Genomic DNA, 25,142 nt, shown 5'->3' with positions numbered 1-25,142 from the left:
ATTGGGAGCAGGTGTGCTCCCCGCCGCAGGTGAGCTGATTGCATGCAGGAGAGAGAGGCGGAGACGCAGGCGCAGATGAAGGCGGAGCACGACATTCAGACCGGGTTCATGAACTCAGACCATCTTGCACAGAGGCAACAGTGCTAGCCACTTCTCCACCATGTGACCCCCACATCAAGCCCCACCTGTTATATATATATGTACATATGAGTATCTATCTATCTATCTATCTATCTATCTATATATATATATATATGTATATATGTACATATGAGTATCTATCTATCTATCTATATATATATATATATATATATATATATATATATATGTATATATATATACATATATATATAATGCAGGGTTAGGGCTGGTTTACGTGAGCCCTGGAGCATGCCTTAGGTTCAGTATGCTACGCTATAAGCCTTGGCTGAGACCCCATGCATTTATATTACTGCATTCATCAACACTGTCCTCTTTCTCCTTTCCTGTCCTCATTCTTTACTTTACTCTGGAGCTGGAGGACGTGGATTTGCCACAGCTACACAACACATATTAATATCACAGGCCATGGAAGTCCAACCTGAGACGGACGGACGCACATGAAATGCAAACATAGAGCACATTGATTAACAAGCATTTATACAAACTGTGGATGTCGGCTAGAGATGAAGGGAGCAAAAATGGCAGAATAGAGATGACAAATGCAAGCGATTTTCCTTGTAATAAAAGTAATATATGAAGGTAGTCATGGTGTGTTATTCACAAACTTATAATCATTGAGCCACAATCTAACTGGAAGGCTCAACCTTGTGCTGCAAAAGTGCCTTGAGGTGATGTTCGATTTGGAGCTAAAACTGAATAAAATTATATTCAGCAGTTTAATGCATTGACATCCAGGGAGCTTCTTCTTTAAAATCTACTTTACAGTACAAAATGTCAAAAATCTTAAAGAACATTGCTGGAGGGGCCAGATTATTCGAATTATCAACGTTTGGAGAGCTGCTTTGAATTGCTGTGTTGTTTAGAAAAGATGTCCTTTTAAGTGTGCAAAGAATGTTAAAAAAAAGAAAAGAAACGCAAGGCATCGAGTCTTTGAAATTCAGGTCTGACTTTGTCCGGCTTTGTTCCTCGGGCTCGCTGTGGGCTACAAAGTCTGGCATCTGTATCTCCTTTGGCTGTCATGTCTGTTCAGAGTCTCGTGTTTCCTTCTTGTTATTGATTCCTTCATTTCACTTACAGTATGTTTTCCTGATGTGATAATCCCCTCAACTATGTCCTCATGCTGTAGATGCTGAGGTGACACGCCACATTTTCTTATTATCGCATTTGCACGAGTGACACATATACACCCATGAATATTCACCTGCTCTCTTCTAGAAAAGTTTTCCCTATCTTGTTTTTACAGTCGTGTTGAAATATCCAAACCTAAGAAAGTTATTCAAAAATGATTCCTATTGAGCAATCTGCATCACCTTTCAAATTTAGCATCCACTTGCATGTGTGCATTGGTTTTTATGAAATTTCATTGGGCAAAAAAAAATTACTTGACTGTCTTTGTTGTGAATGCACCATTATATCATCAAAATCATCCCGCTTTCATTGCTAAGGAGACACCACTTCCATCAGATGTTACAACATGTTGCTTTAAGCTGTTGCGACCATGGTTGCATCTTCTTTTTACATGCCTTGTGCGTGTGTTGATTGGTCACTCTAAATTGACCATAAGTGGGAATGTGAGAGTGAATGGTTGTTTGTCTCAATGTGTGTGGCCCTGCGTGACCTCACGGCGGAGGACGGAGCGGGAGATAATGGATGGATGGATGTTTATCCCTTTTATAACAGTCCCTTCGATCTCACAATCAAACGACCATGTAATGAAAATTCATCTATTTTTCAAGGCTAGAGAGGGATATTTGATCTGGAATGTAATCTTTAAGTGGATCATATCGGCACAGAAATATGAAACATCTCTTTTTGATTTCATTATTGAAAGTTAACTCTAACCTGACCTTGACCTGCTTCTGCTGTTGGTCTGGTCTTTGGACTATAGCTGCACTAAATCCCTTTGGATGGAATGGTTGTGTCTCCTCTCCGGTGGTGTTCCGGTCTTTATTGGCAAATGACAAACAAGCTCAGGGAATTACACTTTTTGATTGATCACGTAAAAATATGGATTACGTCAGACCGATTTAGAGCAAAACTTGTCCCTAGCGACATGATTCATTTTCTGCCAAAGTAGTCACGGTTGCCATAAGCGTACAAGTAAATATATCAGCCTGCTGCTAAAGAGCATTTGGTTCCCGAAGGAGTGGACGGAGACTAAAGGAGAGTGTATATAAATCCATTAAGTGGACAGAGTCATGAGTCCATACAAGTGCTAACGTTAATATTTTAGCACTTGGGCATGATGCATTTTTAAAGAAGATTATAGCTTTTTAATTTTATGTGGCTATCGCTAATTCAGTGTGTTTATGGTATACAGTATATCATTTACAATGTATGTGAGGTATTTGCAGAATTCGTCTATCTACAATAGTAGAATAATCTAGATTTATTTTAAGAATAAATTGCTACAAATCTTAGCACCTAACATTACACGTCTTTCCTGTTTTTGCATCTTATTACTCATAGTTTTTTCTTATCCACCTGTGCTGTATTTCCCCAAATATTTGCTTATTGACTGATTTCATATAGAGAAAACACATTAACAGCACGTTACACATAGGTTTGTGAAGTTTAATGTTAAACCGCAGAACTTGTTTTTTGTCACACATCAGGTACAATGTTAATATTTACATCAAACATAACTAAAAAAAAAGAGAAAAGGTTTCACATCATTTTATGATTTCATCCATGACAAAAAATATTTATTTTAGGTAGTGTCCTTCCACGAATGTACAATACATGTCAAAAATTAATATATATATGTTTATGTCTTTCACAGAAAAATAACTACATGCTACATACAGTCTTACAAAACTCCAAACAACAAGGTCAAGGGTGAAAACAAACATGGCAGTTTTCTTTAGGACATGTCAAATAAAACAACGTGAATGAAAAACGTCAGACAGTAAAAATGAACACATGTTAAATTCCATGTTAAACAAACTCTAGTAACAACAACAATAATAATAATAATGATAATAATAACAGGAAGGATCTCATGAATAGCAGATGTGTCACAAAAAGACATAGCGGTGTTTCAGTGTTGGTAAACCAATATCAAATACCTTCAGACAGCACTGCTGAAACTAAACGACAGCACACGTATCGAGCCGTTGCAAGACAAACAAAGGTGAGCACAGGAGGAAGTCTCGCAGGTTTCACTCTATCCCATTAACCACCACCTTTAAGAACAAGCATTAAAATTACCTTCAACACCTCAAGGACTGTTCTTTATTTAATTTTTTTCCCCACATTGAGCACAGACACAGACTATTTTCATTTCTTTATATAATTATTTCTCCAAACACACACACACACACACACCTAATATGGCAGCAAAAATAATATGAACTTTTGACGTTGAAGTAAATTAGCAATGTCCAGCAGGGTTGTGTGTGTGGCGGGCTATATCCTGCAAATTGGCTCATCAGCACATTAGCTTATGTATGGTCTGGAATTAACAATTTAAAATGGAGTTTACAAAATAAGTGGCATGTTGTCGTGCATACGAAAGCATTCTCTAAAAAAATACAGTAGTTAGTGTTTTATATCCAGTGTTTTATAGACAAATTAATACAAAAAAAAACAACTATACAGTATATGATTAACATGTGGGCTGTCCTTGAAAAGGTCCCTCCCTTTAGATTCTTTCATCATTTAAGACTTGAATCTGTTTACTTTCCAGGACAACCCCCAATGTTTGTGATTGTCTTCACCTATCGCACCTGCAGAGAGAACATCTGTTGGTTTGGTTGTTTCAGAAACACAAAGGAGCAATAAATCCCAAACTCCACCACACACAGATATGAAGCATATACAGCATATGGCAAGGGATCATGTAAACTGGGGAAGTGAAGCACGTAGCCAATCCACTTTGTTTATTTCACATTAAACCGGGTAGTTTCAGTATAAACACTAGCATCAAACACAACCTAATGAAACTATAGGTATTTGGCAATTGCCGGTAGATAATATTATATTATTATTAGTATTATTATTATGGTTATTATTATTATTATTATTGTTACTATTAATAATAATATGAATAATGATAATAATAATAATAATAATACCAATAATAATACTATTGATAATAATATGAACCATAACATTAATAATAATGCTAATGATAACAATAATAATAATAATAATAACCATAATAGGATGAATGGACAATACTACATGAAATAGAAGAAATGTGTTCCTGCTAAATTTCAAGCCCTTGGTTTTTCTTTGCAGCTACTCAGGATAACATTAATATCTCGTCGTCAAAAAAATACCCAGTCAACTCCATAACAGCAAAGCTATTATGGGATGTAACAAAGGATTCAGTGGCCAATTTCACATCCTCACATAACAACCCCTGCCATTAACTGTCAACAAAGGGGTAGTCCACATCGTCATAGATTGATAATTAGCTTCACAAATCAGTGTTTATATATATATATAAAAATTTTTTTTTCCACTAGAATACACCCAGTTACACAAACAGCATCGTCTATGACTTTCAATGAAGCAAGCATATGATTTACATAGAAAAAGAAAAAAAAAGAGAGAAAAAAGAAAGTATAACAAGCACATTACAATAAAAGGTCACTATCACTGTAGGAAGTGCTGCAAAAATAGGAAAATCACATCTTCAGTGATACAATGGCATAGTCTGTACAGAGAAAAGACAATTGGTAAAACCAAAAAAAAACAGACAGGGTGAGTAAGTACAGGTGAGTCATAAAGGGTAAAGGTGTGGAGGAGGGGTAGTCGGTGTATGCTACGCTAACATCGGTGGAGAAAACAGTGCACGATACGCATTGGACTGAGCCACATGAGCTATAGACACGTTGATCCTAACATGAGGAAGCCCATGTGTGTTTTAAGCTTATAGAATACACAGAAGCACAGTGAGGGACGGATGCACGTCCATCAGTGCGGAGCTTTGTTTTCCCCAAAGCATTTTTACCTCTTGTGGAGCTAAGAGTTAAGCGGCACATCACACCGACTGCTCCTTCGGAAACATGGGCGGAGCTCGGGGGCCGGGGCCCGCGTAGCTCGTGTTGGAGTACACGGGCTCCATGGACGGTTGCTGAGTGTAGGGGTGCTGAGGCAAGAAAGTGACAGGAGGGTAGGTCGTCGCGGGCTTGGAGTCGGGGAGGTGTTCCATGTTGCAGACGCGCTCGTAGTTCACATATTCGGCAGGGTTCAGCAACTCTTCTGGACGCCTCCCAGAGTCCTGCAAAGGAGACGACAAGAAGAGAAGAAGAAAGGAGACAATACTGCTGCGAGGTCACGGGGAACGACAGAAGTGCATGACAGTAGAAAAAAACAGGGCATTCCAGTGGAGCAACGTTGTGGTTTCCTCCTCAGTCCTCACAAACTTGTCTACTCTTGTCCAGTGACGCAGAAATAGAGAAGTAGGGCAGCATTACAGTCACCTGATTAGTTTTATGTGTTTTCAAGTATTGTCTTTACTTTCAAATATTATTCAAGTGTAACTTGAATGCACATAAAACAGGCAGATGGAAACACACCTCATGACATCATGGTTGGGGAAACCCACCTGACGAGACCCAGTGTTACTATCCACTTTATTCCTTTGACCCACGATACCTTGTGTGAAATATTGGAGCAACTGCCAGTGCATGTGCTGTCACTGAAGCAGAAGCAGTGTTTTCCATGGTAACTGGATGCTAATCACAGGGAGAGACTGTACAATTTAACATAAGGCAACATCACCTGTTACACCTTAAAAGGCGTGAGGTGATCATTTCCTGCCTTCTTCGACACAGTAAATATTGCAGTGTTAAAGTAAAAACTTAAAGTGTCAAATAACACCTTCTGATTAGTGGAATATAAATATGAATTGTTAAATAGACTGTTTTACTTTGTATAATTATCACATTGGTAAAACACGATGCAACAGCCTCTGCAATTATCAAATAATAACTCATGTAAAGAATGAAATGATCTCTGTTGCTAAAGACAGTGAAGCTGACAGTAAGATATCAGTATTTACACGGCAATAAGATTAGTTAGAGTTTTGTCAAACAGGAGGTGGAACACAGTCTCATTTAAAGGCAGATAAATGGTGCTTTTCCAATATAGAGTACCGCCTCGCCTCGCCTCGCCTCGCCTCGACTCTACACGGTTTGGTTGGTTTTCCATTCCAAGTACCTCCTCAACGAGCGTGATCGTAGGCTTTCAGCAGTGCCGTCGCTAAATACACCAGACTTTTAGACATTTCCTCGCTAAATGTTGGAGGTAAGTGTTTTTTTAAGTGATCTACAGTTCGGCATTGCTGGTTTAGAACCACATCTGACCAAGTACCGAGTACCAGGTACTATCGCTAATGGAAAAGCAAAATAACCGTGCTGTGCCGAGTCGAGTTGCGCTAGTGGAACAAGCGCCACAAGAGCCACAAGTGAGAGCCACCACCGTGTTTACCACTGGAAAGGACGAGTTTACTGCTGCTTCTGCTTCTGCTCAGGAAGTTTCAGCCATAGTCAGTGGATAGTAAATCGGATAACTTGCTCTGGATCCTTTTTATATATGTTGGGCCACACAGGTCCCCTTTGTCCTAAAGTCTCTTGAAATGCCCCTGGTTAAAAAGAAAACAAACCACATAAAGGTTAACTATGGGGTTTAGTGAGCGGTCTTCACACACAGCATTTAACACAGTCAATCTTGAATTATATTCGAGCGCATGTACTACCAGGGGCACAAAGTGAGGAAAACTCACAAAGCAAATCAAATGCCCAAAGGTTTAGATTAACTCATTGCTATTTATGTTCCGTTTAACACTTCTTTTGAGTCTGCTCTTTTCATATCTGTATTCACGGCCCCGTTCATCATAAATGTGGAATTTGTATTTCTCTTTTCTTTACAGTTTAAAGGGGGAAAAAAGTGAAAGAGGAGGCCATTCATTACAATACCAGATGTGGCACTAAATGTGCCATATGTGCTTAACCGGCCATTATGATTTTACAGTGGGGGCCCTATTTTTTTATGATTGCGAAAGGTGTAACTACAGATGGTGGTGATGTCAGCCAGCAGGAGATAACAGTGGCAACACAACTCTGAGAGCCACATGGCTGTCTATGTGTGTGTGTGTGTGTGTGTGTGTGTGTGTTGGATTGAATGTTTAATGTTTATGTTTGAGGGTTTATCATGAATCATACTGACTCCCTGTGTCTGGATTTAGATCTGTTTTACACCACCTTAAATCTCACATTCAATCTCAGCACTATTTGTGCCAAATATTTCAGTGGCTTTGCACAGTGACTTTGGAAAACTCTGCCACCTCACACATCCGTCAGTTGGATTCCGCTGGACTAATTAAAATCCCAAATCAAAACAACCCCCCTCCCCCCCGTCTTATCATCTCCAACTAATTCTCGTTCTATAAAAGATTTACTCTGAGGTGCGCTGAAACATGTAACATGTAATACAGCTTTTATTATGATAAAGTTACAATAAGCCATATGTTGTCAGGGTTGTTTCGCTGATTTAGAAAGCACTAAGAGCAACAAATGAGTCGAAGCTTCTTCTTGTCCCTTGGAAGCTGTTTCTGTATTTGATTGTGTTAAGTGCGTGTGCAGTGCATACTGATGATGACATTTCCCTGTTTTAATTATTATGTCTTTTGTTTTTCGCCGTTTATTTGTCTTTTGCTATTATTGCCATTACCAGTGGAAGTCTCACAGCGCAACTCGGTGCTATTATTCATGTGACACCGCGGCTGGTGTAAATAGCCGTCTCTATGTGTCCAACCACCCCCTTTTTCAATTGGACAGGCTTTCCAAATCCAAATCAGCCTGCATCACGTATTCCTGGGGGTGTGATGCATCTATTCAATTATCATATCGTCAACAGTGAGTATCAATTTAGTGCTCAAATGCTCAAAAGCACTTAAATAGTCCAGTGTGAAATACACTTAAATTTAACCTTTAGAACGCAGAGCATTTAGGCTGCTTTTTTTTCCATTACTATGCTAAAACGTACAGTATATACAAAGGTTATATAGAGTTTCTTATATCCTTCTTTTCCAGCACAACCTCTACAATTTCTTTCATTTTCACCAACTGTATAAACACAATTGAGCGAAAAGTACTCAAAAAAAGTGAATATGTGATCTATAAACACCCCCCCACAGGATATCCATATAAGGAGTTGTGTATTATTCCCAGGGCAATTTAGCATAGGTGCCGCGTAAGCACTAGGGGTTAACAAAAACACCCACAGCCACGATTCTGCTGCGTGCATCCTACATCATGTTTGATTGTTGGTTTATTAGGATTCTGGTTCTGAGTCGCAGCAAAACCCCGTCCTGTGTACAAGAGAAGTATGACATAAGTGAGACACTGTAATGTGGAATTCACACGTCTGAGCGTGCGCGCCACACACTGACAGATGACTCAATCCTCGAACTCTCTTGTGGATGAAGTGATTTCAATTCATGAATATTCAGCCTTCATTTCATTATGCAGCAGTGATTTGGGGGGGAGTGGACATTTTAAAGTTTCGAGCATGAAAATTGCATTTTGCCGTTAAATAGGAGAGTGCTCCTTTCTGAGGGAGGACGTTTTAAGTCAAAAGCAAAGCACGCCATGGAAGCTCCACACAACACAGTATGCTGACAACATTAACACTGCAGCGGTAAAAGGCCAGTGATGTCAATCAGTGCCATTATGATTATAGTGCCCTAAGCTTTAAATTGATTTTATTTTTAGCTTTACGGGGGAAAAAAATCTGGCCTTTGCGAATCATTGACGAGGCTGCTTTGAGTGAGGGAAATATGGATTTATCCACACTTGGATGCAAAGTTGAGGAAATCTTTTTTGGAGACAATTTAAGTTCAATCAAAGTCCTAATCCTGTCAAATCTTTTTCAGAAGACTTCAAATGATCATGGAGACGTGGATTATTGAAGGTGAGTTTTGAGGAATTCCTTAAATGTGTTTGATGTTTTTGATATGAGGAGTTATGCAATATGAAAGGAAAACAATGAATAGCATGCAAAATGCGAAACAAACACATGAATGAAACAATGGATGAATGGAACTCACGTATATTCCTCCACCATCTCTATATCTAGGAAAACGATGATCCCAGATCTGGAATGTGTTCAAAACCACAAACTGACTTTAATCTGCCTACAAGTTCAAATATATGGTAAACAATAATAATAATAAAAAACAATAAAGCTGACATTCTAAAATATATATATTGTATGGGGAAAAAACATGGGGAATAAAGCAAAGTAACATGCAGGTCTGAAGCAAACAAACTAAGCCCATATGACTCCTCTAGCAAATGATATTGTCTCAATTTTTATCTCTATTACATATTTTGATTTAAAAATTATTTAAAATGATGTGAAACACAAAAGGGTGAATGAGAGTTAAACTTTTGTCCTGACACACAAACTCTAGACGTCAACAGAGGCATCTTTTTTTGTTCTGTTTTACATAACAACCCTTTATCAGACTCCACTTGAGTAATAGAAAGAAATAATGTGCTTCGTAACTTTATTGTGTTGCCGGTGAACAGAGTAACAGTAGCCTTAATGATACTTCACTCACCTCTGATTGGAAATAATGGGAGCGATAATATTCCCACAAATTAAAACAAATAACCTTCAAACGTTTTACTAATTGTGCTTTGTGCACAAATTACATCCTATTATAGTTCTTCTTATCTCTATTAATTAACAATAATCACTCTGAACAGATCATCGATTGGCATTAACACAGATGTTAATGCTAATCTGTTAAAAACCAGCTGGATCCAAGCCACCCCGATATTGAATTATAAGCATTAAACATAATATGTATAAAGAAGACTCCAATCAGTGGAAAAATGATGCAACTCCTGATAAGTGTGTGGTCCTGTACCTCAACACAATCGTCTAAAGTGTGTCATTTAATGGTGATTAAAATGTTTTTTTGAATGTGGTTACATCTGTCATTATGTCCATGGTATAAATATATTATTATTATTATCATTACTATTGTAAAATCTAGCATGTGGCCAACTTTTCAAGATATGGACGTTGAATGGTTTTCAGTGAACACGACAGGATGTGAGTCAGAAACAGAAGCATATACTGTACTTTCCTTTGCAAGAGACGGTTCAACACATTTGCAGGAGACAACTGTGCTTCAATGAGCCACAAATAATCACACCTTTTTATAAAACGCAAAATGAGCAAAAACTCTGCTGCACTGACGCCTACAATGGCACATTTACATGAGAGCAGCTTGCCAATTAGTTTCCATTATGAAACCACACCACGGGAAAATAATAGCATGCAAAAACAATTCTGTGTTTAGCTACTTTTTTTTTTCTTTAATTTGAACTATTACTATCCAGGGTTAGCACTCTTGCCTTCGAGAACTGGTTGGAACAAGGGCCTTTCTACATGCAACAATGGGCATTAGGTACATCGGTCACTCTCAGTTGAGGTGTGAGAGTGAATGGTTGTTTGTCTCTATGTGTGGCCCTGTGATGGACTGGCCAACAGGGTGTACCCCACCTATCACCATGTCAGCTGAGATTGGCACAGTAGCCCCCGCGACCCTCCTGTGGAGGATAGAGCGGTAGAAAATGGATGGATATTACTATCCATGGTCTAGAATAAAAATAACAAAATATGTGAAATTCCTGAAAAGCCTGTTTGTCATTTGCATTATTGAGTTTTATTAAATAAATGCGGAGGTTTGACCTATAACTTTCATTTGGTAATACATTTTTATGAGTGCGGTATATTTCACCTCGTAGGGTAATATTCCACCAAGAGGTCAAGCTTGTTATGTCCTTTTAAGAAAAAAAAAAAGAAATAATAATCTGAACAGCCTCAAAATCAAACTCTGGGCAGTTCGCCAAGGACTCGCACAATAGTCTACCAGATAATAGCCCATCTGAAGATATACTGTCTGAAGGAACGGAAATTTAAAGCAAAGAAGGCAATAAATGGAACAGAGGACATAATGAAATAGTAACAAAAATAGCGAATAATTCAGCTACACTACGAGCGGGTGTGAACGAGGAAACAGAAGTCGATTGAAAACATTGACAGTTAACGCGACGCTTCTCACTTTTTGTTTCTCACAAGAGAGAAACAGATGCAACATCTGCTGACACGGAGAGGAAGGCAACATCTGCGGCTAAATTCCAACTTTCCCCCTTTATGGGATGTTATCGTGAACTCAAACTGTCTGAGCTCTTTATGTCATATGGGAAGAGTTTCCCGTACATCTTCCAAATAATGATCATAATTCACTTTGTGCTCATCATGTCTTTATTAGATGTACTTCACATAACATAATGTTTATATGTTTATTATATTCTTGGAAGCTGTTATTCAACACAACTGCACGGAGCGCCATCAATCTTCTCTGTTTGCTGAAATATATTTTCATCTCGCTCATCAACATTTAGCAGATAAGTCAAAAGGACTCACTGACCTGCGCTGGCCAAAGGCCGCATGCACGTCAGCAAATGCATCAAAATGCAGCAGGAATTCAATAATCCATACACTTGAATTTTAAATGACTGAATTTTGTTATGATGCAAACTTATTTTTCATTCACCCACAAAGTCACATTTATTCTCAGAGTGCAAATGTATGCAAATCAATAGCTTTCCCTCGCATGTTCACATTTATGCTCCTTCAGCCATTGACAGAAAATGTACTTTCACTGAATATAAAACAAGACCAACATCTTAATAACTCAGTCTCTACCCAATAAACAAACTATGCTCTATTCTATTCTATTCTATTCTATTCTATTCTATTCTATTCTATGACAGAGTACTAGGGCCAAACTTTTGAGAATGAAACAATATTATGTGAATAAAGTGATAAAATCTTCACATTACAAGAATAAAGTTGTAATTTTATGAGAATAAAGTCGCCATTTTGTGAGAATAAATTCATAATATTAAAAAAGTTGTAATATGAGAAAAATGTAATAATGTTATGAGAATAAAGTCGTAACATTGCAAGAATAAAGTTTATTTTTTGTCATCTGAGTTATTGCTATTCTATTCTATTCTATTCAGGAAATGAAAGAAAAGTGAGAATGAATGATTGAGAATCTTGAAGCTCCCCTTACATACATACATAAGTCACAATGTGTCAAATAGCTGTACAGCGATGTACAGCGTTTGAAACCTTATGAACATCTGAGAACGCCTCATCCAATCAGGAGCCAGAATTCAACATTTCACACAACAGGACGTTCTTTCTACTGCATTCACTCATGTGGTGTGAAGAGGGAGTAGCAGCTGAGAGACGGCATTCGCAACGGAATTCACAGTGACTGAGCCTTTGGCTAATCTCTATTAACATATAAGATCAATTTTAAAAAAAGCACAGAAAATGTGTTCAGCTAATTATTATTGTGGGCAACCAAAGTAAATACCCTCCCTTTTCTACAAATGCTTGTCAGTATCTCTTCGTGACAATTCGAGGCAGCAAAAAGGACAACATCACCGACAGTAGCTTTAACTCTGCCAGACAACAATTGCTATTAACCTATGAGACAACATCTACTTACAGTCAATTCAGCTTCCACATCTGTTCAAAAACAGCAGATGCTACAGTTGCTTTGGTTCGCGTGAGCCCGGAAAAGTCATTTCTTTTATATCAATCATTCCACCTGTAGCTTTCGTACGTCTCGTTCCCTTCCACATTTTTCCTTGTACAGTTTATCTTAAATGCATACATTTAAAACTGAAGGGTTGATCTAAATGAAATCTGGCTCACCTCGGAGTCATTATAAGTAACGGTGCACTGGGGCAGATAGCGTAACCTCAGAAAAGCGTGTCCTTTTTGGTATCTGATATAACGTAATAACTCAACTGCCAACGCCAAATGGATGCTGGGAAAACATACAATCACGGTGTGATTAATGCCGGCTGACTTATTTAACTGATTACTTAGAAGTCCGGAGGTGAACTGGAAAACTGGCTTTATTCTTCTCAGGGGATAAAGTGTGGATTTTGTGACTGTGGGTGTGACCTCATGGTGTGTTCTTTGGCTCAGTAAACAAAGGATCTTATTAAATGGTGTAACCCTGTGACAGGAGCCAGTCAAGACGAGGCTTGACGCCTTATAACAAACAAAGAAGGTCGACAGACACTTCCCAGAGGGACTTGAAATTGTTGTTGTGTGACATCGGCTGTAGAGCTGCTCACTGAACACCTTGAGAATGCCAATGTTAGAATGTAATCAATATTCATTTGTTTCTCAGAACTGTGTCTTTTGGGTGGTTAAAAAGCACGTTTCTGCATTTAAATCCTAAAAGAAACGTTTTCCACATTTGTACAACTGTTTTACAATGTCGTTATATTTGCTTTTGCAACATTTAGTCCCTGCAACAGATGCATAGATCAGTTTTACCTGTGTCCTAAAAACGACATCTCCAAACGAGGCCCTTCACGATTACGTACGACTCCACTAAAGATAATGTTCAGTTTTTACCATTGTTTCAGAAAAACACACACGCACACACACACAAACTAGATATTGCAGATGATTAAAGTCTAAAATCTGAACAAATGATGTTTTTACTGTGGACTATGGCTCTTTCTGGAAACCTTTGATGAGCTTCCTCCCACGTGCAGCTGCCAAAGATTTAATATCAAAGATAAGTTTGGGATGTTAATACAAATTGTGTGCACATAGCTTTATGCAAGAATATTAAAACTTGCTAATTTCCTTTGGCCTTAGTCACAGGAGGCAGCAGCCCAGAGAAGCATTTCATCCTATTCACATAAAAATATGTTCTGATCTTGGTGAGATTATATATATATATATATTATATAGACATAATACACTAATGTGACTACATATATGACGCTAATGTTTTTGATCTTCTAATATATTCTGATAAGAGACATTTTAGAATTTAATGATATGCTATATGCGAGCTATGATCAGTCAAACTGGGTACGCTGCTGCATTACAATAGCATCTATTCTCTGTCTCTTATAAAACCACTCACAGCACTTTATTGAAATGGTTGCTGCGGAGGTAAAAACGCTAAAGTTTGACTTTCTTACATAGTGTGTTCCTTGTAAGGCTCGTCGTCCACCCTCACCTTTTCAGGGCAGTATTTATCTTTTAATAATAAGACATTTTGTTGTACCGTGACTAACTGGTGTGATAATAAAAGATGATTTTATTTTATTTTATATCTATTTGTTTAATTAATTTGGCAAGTGTTGATTTCAAGGTCCAGTTTTATTCTATCGACGTTCTGACCAAAAGCATGATGTGATATGATGATCTTTAAAATGAAAATGCTTGGCATTTGGAGACTTAAAGTAAGGCCTTGATTTACACGGGCCACCATCGTGCACCACCGTGTTTCTGCACCACCTCAAAACGACAAACTAGCCGCTGCATGTTTTGCAGTGGCAGCTTACTTTGCAAACAAAAAAGAAAAGCTATACCCACTTAATCCTGAGAGTCAGAGAATGACAAGAATGGATGAGTCTGCGGTGCACTCTCAACATTAGATGTCACAAACACGTTGTGGCTCTTTAAAGCCTTAATTTGGCTGCAGTGCCATCTTGGACTGAGAGCTAGAGAATATGCAAGATGTGGGTCTTACCGGAGACAAATAGGCGCCAATCATTCTATAGCCGTGTCCTAAAATACACAGGAGGTGAAATGTTGTCCCATGATGGTTGGTGTCGGATTGATTCTGTGAACAGGTGTCTTTCATACAGGTAACGAGATTAGCAGCTTTTTTTTTTTTTCTTAAAGTGAGAGGACTAGTCTGTGGGAGCCAGAATTTTTTACTGTTGTTGATGATCAAATACTTTTTCACTGAATGAAATGCAAATAAATGTGTATCTTTTTTTTTTTTTTTATATGATTTTCTGGATTTTCTTTGAGGTATTCCGTCTCTCACTGTTAAAATAAACCTACCGTATAATTTGTTTGTCAGTGGGCAAACTAATTATATAATTATTTCCTCCACTGTATTTGACTCTAAATGATATATATCACAAAATGGTTTTGTTTTCTCATTGACTTGCATTTAAACCAGTGGAATTGCCCCCTGGTGGTATGTCAAGAGAATGCAGGTTTCAGCCTCATCCTGACTCAAATATGTCGACGTTTATACAAAAAAAGTTTGCACACGCTGTCTCTTCTGTGGCTTTGGCTTCATTTAGCATCACAGGTGCTAACTTGATAAATGAGCTTACAGTTTACGCACGTCCAGCAATGACTTGCTAATGAACTGGTCGACATTCTAACAGTGTCTCCCATTGAGACACGACATGAGAATACCTAATGCGGCTCCGGCTCTGTTTACAGTTGTGACTCACCAAAGTATCGCGTCTCCAAAACTGCAGTAGAAAGTGCTCCGTGGTCCATTATGTCAAAGCTGCTCTCGACACGAGAGTTTATTTATTTATTGAAAATAAATAAATAAACGAATAACTAAATATACGATTAAAATGCAAGCAGCTCGTACAGTAGATTTAACTTCTGGCTTTATGCACCGTAACGCAGTTGACAGCTGCATTTATTCCCCCTCCGATGAAATTGTCTTTAAATGAAAAGAGAATGGCTGCCGTACTATTTCAGTAACGCACTCTGTGCTGCACACCGTCATGTCTCAGCAATTGCCCGGAGAGAGAACCTTGTGAATTGCCTGGAGAATTACTTCCCTTAGGGAATTGTCATAGAAAGCAATCGAATTTGTGTGTATTTTCTTTTCTTTTCGTGGCTCTCTCCTGTGACACTAAAATGAAATATATGGGCTCCGTCTTGTCGAGCGTGTTTTATCCCAGCTACCAATCGGGGGTTGTGTAGGGTGTCATAATCACTTGAGAAACACATTTTGTATGCTTTTCATCAGCCAAAAGACACAATATTTCACATTTGCTATACTTCAGTGTTTGTTGTTAAGGCAACAAAATACAAACGCATGTGTAAGGATTCACCACTTCATGCGAACACATTAATGGGGGATGTTAAATGATAAGGGAGGGGGAGTTATTGATGGCTCTCGGAGCAGGATTCCTGCATGCTATGTCTACATGATGAGAAAAAAAAACAGTAAAATAATTGTTTGCCAGTTGAGTCCTATTTTAAAATGAAGGCTTCTGAATATAACAGAGCACTAATGCCGATCTTAAGATCCCACGCAATAACGTGCAAGATTGACTTTTTTGTTATCTCTCTGTTGCATCAAGTAACTGGATGTCTGTCTGTGCTATACTGTGTAGAGGTAATAGCCTGAAAATAATAACCACCTCAAAGTTTCTGCGGAGCAGCAAGGGGGGAGATCAACAGAAAACTACAGAGGAAGGTAGACAGGGAGAACCATGAGGTAAAGGGAGGTCAGTGTTTGTGGGGAAAAAAGGGATGAATGAAGGGAAGGAGTGCATCAGTCCGTGTACCTTGAGGCCAAAGTTTGAGGGGGAAAGGCCTATAATGGCATGCGCTAGTGTGAGCTAGGCTGGATGGTTGCATACTCGACAAGGTCCCCAGGGCCAGTGTGAGCAGAGCTTCGTGGGCCGGGAGCGGAGGCCAAAGCTGCAGTATCCAGCTCCGCATACTGGACATCACAGTCCTTGTGGCCAGAGTTCTGGAGACAAGAGAGGCGAGAGGTGTGTGAAGAGTGAGGCAGCCAGAAAATATGTATGAGAGAGTGTGTGTGTGTGTGTGTGTGTGAGACAAAGAAAAGGAAAGGTAGAAAGCAATGAGGGGACATCTGGTCACGGTCGAGGAGACATCTTGAGCTTGTGGGCGGTGGTGTTAGAGAGGAAGGCAAAGAAAAAGTGTTTAAGCATGGAACAAAAAAAAGTTAGATTTGCAGCAAAAGAAAAAAAAAAAAAGAAGATACAGAAAATCATATCTGGCAAAAACAATTAAAAAAAAAAGTTAGAAAAAGTAAATGGAGCTCTTAGTTAACATGCACACAATGACATTTATCCATGGTTTTTGAGTGACCGCGAGTACAACAAAATGAATGCTGTTGTTGTTTTAATGATTCCTCTCCTCGTGTTTGTTCCTCATAAATTATGCAAAGCTCACAGTTGATGGGCATGAAAATTGGATCTGAACTACAACAATCACGGTGACTAAAGGAAGCAATGGAGCTATAAAGCTTGGATTATGGTAAACCTGTGTCCACATAATATGTCAACAAAAAAGAAAATAACTATAGCACTATAAGGGCGGTCATTGTGTTATGTTTTTTTTTTGTTTTTTTTGTCAGCTTCTAAAATGAATATATTCTGTGGTTGCTTCACTCCTCTCGGACAATAAACTGAATATCTTTGGTTTGTGGGCAGAACAAGACATTTGAGGACGTTGTTAGTTTGAGGTTTTGGAAAACACATTTTTCACTATTTTCTGTCATTTTATGCACCAAACATGCTATTGATTATTGGAAGAAGGAAAACAACTGATACTGAAAATAATCCTTAGTCTCCTCTCTAATTTCGGTAATCAGAGTGCATGTAAACACAGGTATGATTCCGACCACTGTGCTGCACAAAGAATCTTTGACTCAATCAGCAATTGGCCAAGTGGATGATGGAGTAAATGACCTCAATGGGATAATCAATCAATGACAACGAAAGCTTGCAACAATTCCAAAAGTACTTGCAAGATCATCACGTTCGGGTGACCTATAGGTCAGCTTGATAATCTAAATAATCTAAAATACGGTGACTTCTGACACCGGTGAGACAGAAACACGGCTAAACAGGGGAACATACATGTGTACAAATGTGCTTGAGAGAAGAGGTAACACAGTGTGGTTATGATTTCCTCCGCCCTTAGAGGTGGCAACTATCATGCTTCAATTAAAAGGCAGCGCTGTGTTTATTCTGTCACTTTGCTTCAGCCACAGACGGACACTGAAGACGCCAAACAACACAAAGTGGCTGTTTGAGCACAGAGGGCAACAAAAAGAAGGCAAACCGCTGTGCACTGATGTTTGTGTTCTTACAGAGAAAACTCAGATTGCAGGGAATCAAAATAAAAACAGGCCATTCTTTCATTTCAGTGGAGAGAGAGAGAGAGAGAGAGAGGAAGTCAGTGACTGGATCAAATGGTGGCTGCTCAGCCTTCAGATGCTGTGCTTAATAAAATCAGTGGAGTAAAAGAGCAAGTTATGATGGCATTAATGCAAAGCATAGCTGTTTGCTAACCCGCAGTTATACATAAATCATCTTAGGGTGGATGTTAAAGGTGGGGGAGGAAGCACATCGATTGGCACGATACCTGTTGTCCGCAAACTGCATCAACGTACCTTATTTCCATCGGAGAGAGGATTACGGGAGAAATGATTGAAGCTTCCCACAGAATTTCACATTAATAATTTAAATCCACTGTGCAATCTCTCCGCCATCACACATCTCTCCACCTCTCGCGCGCCGCTCTCGCTAGATATTTAAATATCTGGGATATTTGTCATGACCAGGGTGCAATCAGGAGGAAAATTACAGTCACATCGCATTCAAAATTGGCAGATAGTATTTTGCCCCTAGAGAATCGTCATTAGTAACACTTGATGCTCAGCAGTCAATGCATGCCTCAGACAAATAGTGTTTTGAAAACCTCAGTGTTGGCCTATTCGTCTTAAGAGCAGCCCTAAACTTCAGTTTGAGGGGGACGTTAGTGGCGATAAGAGACAAATCTGAAGAAAATCTACCCTCAGTGTCCGCACATTATTAAAATTAAACATCCGTTTCCTTTAAGCGTAGAATGGAAGATGACAGTTTAATATCTTTGAAAAACTACATAGAAAATCAAAATCAATTTGTCGTGGTGGGAAAAAGAGCGATAGCAATTGAGATATGCCTGCAAGTTCATCAAGGGACACACACACACACACACACACACGCTGCAAATGCAAAGCAGTGGGATTGAAAAGCTCACATATGTGAGAGTTGTGTGTATCGATTGCGCATTTATGAGCACAGTATGACAACAGCAGGCAGCAGTAAACATTAAATCAGTGCAGGGAAAAGCACACAGAAAACAGACTATTTATGTCACAGCGGCTAAAAGTGGTGGAGGTTCCTTGTGATTTGCATTAGCTGAAGTTTGATCAATTCAAAGACGTTCCATGTATTCGCTGAAACCCGATGGAGAGGCGAGAACCATCGATACAGTATGCTTGTTTCTCAATTCCCTGGCGTCACAGCTCAGCCCCTGTCTCGCAATTTACCACAACTCAACTTATTCCTGGCCGATGAGAATTATGAAACCGAGTTGCAAATCAAATATTGTTCTATTTTATTTTTTAAACAGTAGGAATTGTTGCATTTGTTGGGAAATCTCATTATGTGAGTATGTGGACTGACTGGGGGGAGAAATGAATTGGATTTGGATTTGTATGTCTCCAAATGTGTTTACTTTTGCAATTCTTAACAATGCAATCCCTGCTGGTTGGACTGGCTTTAAAATGAGACAGTGCTGCACCCTGCTGGTGTGGCTGACTGGGGGGGGGAAGCATGCAATCTTTACACGCAGTGCTTATTATAATAGTTTTCTGTGTATCATTGTTCACTGACAAAAAGACAATTTAAAGAAATAGTTGAAATCAGGCCAAGGTATTGATCCAATTGAATTTAAACACATACAGTACATAGCTGAAACAATCACAGTATATGGAGTCACAAAAAGTTGATCCACCTTGTTCTCCAAGTTGCACCTTTCTCATTTACACAAATAACAGCACATGCTATTATTTGCACATCCATTCTCAGCTTCATTAGCAGGTAGCAACAATAATACTTATGTAAAACAGACTTCTCCTGCCGGCAGACATTTATCACAGTGTGACGCAGTGACGTTTATTTTTTCATCTGCCTGCACAGACGCTCACACACAGACACCCACACCATCCAAAAACTCAAAGACTTATTATTAATCTATTTTTTTAACTCAAGGCTGAGACTCCAGCCAAAGCAAGCAATGCTTCCAACACACTCGAGCATCTGCCACCGAGGGAGGCTCGGCGCAGTTAGCAGACGCAGCTGATAACAAGGCAAACACTTCGCAGTCAACAGTTAATACTCGGGGGTAATGATGAGCTGAAAAGCATCACAGTGTAATTTGTCTGCACATAGTTGCCATGCAAACACACGAGTAATTATGGTGGCATGGGGCGGCAGTAGACAGGAAGTCAGGCTAAGGGCAGAGACAGTCATATGGCTTTTCCTCTACACAGTCCCGGCACAGCTCGACACGGCACGGCGAGGTTCTGGACGTTTTATTCGTTGCTATTGCTATTAGGGATAGTTCCTGGTACCTGGTACATTTTTTTTAGTACCTGCTCTTGCGCGGTTCCAAGCGAGCTGAGCCGATACTATACGTGACGTCGTCAGACTGCCGGCCACTGTAAATGGTCTGTATTTATACAGGACTTTTCTAGTCTTGATGACCGCTCAACACTGCTTTACACTAAAGTTTTGCCATTCACCCTTTTCACTCACACTCATATTACGCAGAGCGTTTTCTGTCACTCACGACACGGCCGTCAGCATGTAGACTAGCGGAGCCGGGAATCACCACCAAAAAAAGAACTGCTTTACAAGTCACTAGTCACTAGTTTGTGTGTGTTGCCTGTAAAACAAAGTCACGGCAGTTTCATGCAGCCGTGCTATGATGAGGAGGTACTATAGTAATGGGAAACCATACCAAACTGCGTAGAGTCAAGCCGCGCCGTGCCGTGCAGTGACAAGGCGAGGCGTGCCAGGAATGTGTAGTGGAAAAGCAGCATTATAGTCCACAGAGAGAAGGTCTTTGACAAACTCAGGCTTTGGTAGAAGGTGAGTGGGGCTGATGTAAATGACGAGATAAGAAGCTTAGGAGTGGACTGACTGTTCTGCTTGTCAGACACACCTCCCGTCCACTTTAAAAAAAAACAAAAAAAAAACAGACAAAGCAAAGCCGAAGCAGCGAAGTTAAAGATCTCCAGTCACATCGTCGCGCTGCAGCATTTCACTTCTAAATAAATTCTCAAAAGGCGCAGAGCACACTGGCAGATCGAGTTCACCCTTTCACCAGCAATTACTTCACACGCTGGAGGCAGCAGCTGTGGGTGACCCTGTCAAAGAGGGGCTCCTTTACACCCGTGCGCGGCATCACTACTCACCTGCTTATCAGTGAAGGGTGTCGACTCGGAGGGCGCCATGTCGTAATAAGGAGGCTGAAGAGGAAGCTTCTGCATTTCCTCGTCTTTGTCAAGATGAACCACCTACAGGGAACACACTGTGCATGAAAATGGGCCTTCTCACCTTGTTGACTGTTCTAAGACGACATTTGCTTATAGAAATATATAGGAGAAATAATCTAAATCTTGTCGTTTGTATTGCTGTATGACTGAATTTAAGATTAATGTTGAGTTGGAGATGATGCCACAAAAAGAAAACATTTTCCAATCATACGCTATTTAATTTTCCTACTGGCTACATCATTTCATTAAACTTGTTTAAGTTTAAGCTACAGAGCATTAGGAGCATATTATTATATTGTTTTGTACCATTCGCTCAACAGACAGCAGTCTGAACTTCATCCCCTCGGCTGGAACTCTCTGTTCTGTGTGTATCAAAGATGATTTAGTCTAATCAATTGCATCCATGTCACACAAAGGCTACAATGATGATGTAAACTTTGGAAATTGCGGAGCGGCAGTTTAACTAAAGCTGAAAGAGATATAGCCACTGACAGAACCAACTGTGGGGGGATTTATTTGAGGGTGACACGTGATGACAGAACAGATACAGATTAATCATGCAGATGAAGCTCATTGAAGCCCTCTTTATATAATTCATCCTGAATAAACAAGTTAGTTTTATGCTCTTTTTTTTTTTGGGAATCATGAAAAACAAACACTTTTGCAGCCTCAGAAACTCGCTGTCTCGATCGTGAACTCCCACTGTGATGTTCATTCTACACAACCCATTTAACGGTTTGATGTCAGTGAACTGAGATATTCAAACGCAAAATGATCCCACAGCAAAGACACCTTTAATGGGGGAAGGTGCGCCACTGTGCTTCTGCTTTCCTCATTAAATATCTCAGCATTTTGAGGAGTTCAAACGAGACCGCCGCCTCATAGTCTGAGATGTTGAACTTTCACATTTAAAATGAAGGCTGAGCATTTAATGTGTTAACGTTTTCTAATTAGAGACAAACGCGGAGCGATGTGCTCAGAAAAGTTAGATCTGTTGAGCGTCAAAGGTTCGGTGTCAAAAATCCAAGCGGATGATTCTTTATGACAACTTTCGTAATGCTTTGTAATAATTAAAAAAAAAATTATGATTTGTTATACAGAAACCATTACACTGATTTAATGTGATTTACAAGGTCTCATTACTTCATGTCTTATGCTTTTTTTTTTTTAGAATCTTTTGAATGATTCGACATCGCTGACTGGTCAAGACCAAATCTCAAGGCACAATGTAATTGTAAGTGTTTATATTACTAGTAAGCTGGTGTATAAGCTTGGTTACTGCAAACCAAATTCCCTATATGGGTATACAAATGAAGTTATGTGTCCATCTCAAATGACAACATGTAGTAACACTGGATAAACATATTTTTTTGTGCATTATTACATTAAAATAAGATAATGGAGACCTTTCTAAATGAAATGACTGATCAAAAAGTCTGCCAAATGAAAGAAAGAAAACAAAAAAAAAAAAAGGTGCTGATTGCCGTCAGCGTTCCCATTCACGTTACATCAAAAGGCAAAGAAGTGAATGGCTGAGTGGTTGAACGGTGAGCTGAGCACCAGACTTCATATGTAATTAGCTGGAGGAAACGTTTGTTCGGAACATAAAGACATCAGCCTCCTGGATGGATGTCGTCTGCTTGGCTCCCGGAGACCATCTCACCACAACATGCACTGATTGCTTGTGATGTAGCGAGCGCAGATGTTTATACTACGTTGCCAGTTTTGCTTTGTGCACTGGGCAACGATAGCGCCGGGATGCTGCCAGTCTCTACAGGCCAGTGAAATCACCCGGCATTTCTGAAATAAAGCAACACTATCCAATTCTTTTTCAGGCTCCTGTTGCAATAATAGAATATACTGCATTTTCCATTACCTGTCTGTGTCTGTCACTGTGCCTTAATTCAAACTTTTCCTTGGCGTTCATATCATGAAATGTGGTCAGAGCAGAGCAAGGCCAATAACCACATTATGAGAAAGCAAAACATAATATTGAGTCTATTTTCTAAATTTGAACTGTTCTTTTTCTCTGTTTCCTTATTTAAGCTAAAACTTTCATTTTCATATATTTCCCCATTGCAGGACTTATAAAGTCCTATGAACAATTCAGAAGCAGTGGATGGGCAGAGGCCTGCTGACAATAAGGTTAGAGTCTGTAAGTGTGGAATCCAAATGCAGCCAATACTTCCCGTCTCCTTCTCATCAAAGCGCCATAATCCCAAACACCGGAAGTCATTGTTTGTCGTAGAAGTTGGAATCTTACGAGCAGCGCGTTCCCAGGAAACTTGGAGTCAATTAGCTACCGCATGTAGTTTGCAATAGCAGGTCTGTGATGCATTGAATGTGTCACTCACTTACATGTACAACTAGGACACGTGCATGTCCCCAGAAAATGATGAGTGCTCTCATTAGTTGCTAATCCCCCGTGGAGGAGGCGGGATTTGCAGGGAAAAAGAGTTAAATGTGTCAAAAAGTTGTAAGATTGTGTTGAACAAGCCAAACATTTTGATGTATGAACTGTTGAAACTGGCTAAAAGATGTAGGAATGTGTTCATTTTGAGGCAGCATTCCCAACCAACGAACTGGAACACGACAGTTTGAAATGCGGACTGGAGAAGAGCTTCAGGGACAAAGAAGAAGGAGAAAAAGAGCGAGATATAAACCACATACATAAGCTTTGCCTTGCAATTAAGGAGACAGGCTTGGAAAGACTCTGCAGGAGCGTGTCCAGAGTTCTGACCAGACTGCGATTTGATCCAGCCTTAAAATACATTATTATATTCCATTTTTTCTCCATTATGTTCCATTTTTCTTCGCGTGTTTGGATAACTGCGATTGCTAAGCTAACTCGACCATGAACACAGAGCCTCAATTGTTAAACAGACATAAAAACATGATCTCAACGATAACATAGAAATGGTTTCAGGCACAAATTAGAAATAATAGCTTTTTTTTTAAAAAAGCAGTCATACTTTCAGATGTTTTGCCTGTATTTATTCAAATGTGCTTTTTGTTGTTGTTGTTGTATTGTGAAGTTAATTTCTTACACCCCATTTAAACTATGAAATAGTATAATTGGGAGAGTTGGTGTTTTGTTCGTCTTCAAAAAAAAACGAGAGGGAATAAAATGTAAACTGTTGTTATTATGAGTTGCCTGCTGGCTCTACAGATGCTGATCATCTCTGTGTCATTTCAATACACTGCTCATCAAGATGATTGACAGGCAGAAACATGTTGAGCTGAGAGAAAATGAAGGTGGAACTAAAAGCCCCCTTGAATGTTTATTTTTTTTTATCTTTTTTCACTATTTAGTTTGTCTTTCTTGTGATTTTACAGGTTTACATTGAAAAACAAAAAGATTGTGTTTTCAAATGCATGCAGATGTTCTAAAGATATCAGGTTTGCATCGCCGCAATGACACCGTTTAGCCCAGATCAGTGATCAGAGAACATTGTTGTCGCTGCATAATTCTCCCTCACTAATCCGCTCATTGTTGACATTTCAGTTTGTCACTGATTAATAACAAAGCTGCTTGTTCATGTTATAAAAATCACATCACCTGATTAAATAAAACAGCGCTCCTCAGAGTTGTGTGGTACTTTACTCCCTTTACCACTCAAACAATCATAATACTATGAATTAACGCAGCATGTTGTACATACTGTGTAAGATGCATAGTGTATTTTAACCCTTTAACACGTAAGCCTTACAATGTCCGTCTGGACTTTCTTTTGCTTATTTTAACCATAAAGGGACCAGAAAT

General features: G+C 39.2%; 1 protein-coding gene across 5 annotated transcripts in view; it reads right to left on the bottom strand.

Annotated features, from left to right (window-relative positions):
- Positions 1 to 4,275: 4,275 nt before the first annotated feature.
- Positions 4,276 to 25,142, bottom strand: part of nectin1b (nectin cell adhesion molecule 1b) — a 142,654-nt gene continuing 121,787 nt past the window's right edge. For 2 of the 5 annotated variants that reach the window (XM_044031848.1, XM_044031850.1), the window contains 2 exons: positions 21,299 to 21,400; positions 4,276 to 5,392 (listed from right to left, as the gene is read on the bottom strand). In XM_044031848.1, coding sequence (XP_043887783.1) covers positions 5,153 to 5,392; positions 21,299 to 21,400 — 342 coding nt within the window. In that variant the 3' untranslated portion in view covers positions 4,276 to 5,152. Of the gene's footprint in view, positions 5,393 to 9,223; positions 9,272 to 16,583; positions 16,772 to 21,298; positions 21,401 to 25,142 lie in introns of all 5 variants that reach the window. The other 3 variants (XM_044031849.1, XM_044031851.1, XM_044031852.1) reach the window with 3 other exon arrangements.

Source organism: Solea senegalensis, linkage group LG8 (genome assembly GCF_019176455.1).
Source record: "Solea senegalensis isolate Sse05_10M linkage group LG8, IFAPA_SoseM_1, whole genome shotgun sequence".
Taxonomy (NCBI): Eukaryota; Metazoa; Chordata; class Actinopteri; order Pleuronectiformes; family Soleidae; genus Solea; species Solea senegalensis.
The sequence above is the reverse complement of the archived record's forward strand: the minus strand, read 5'-3'. Positions and strand labels throughout refer to the sequence as shown.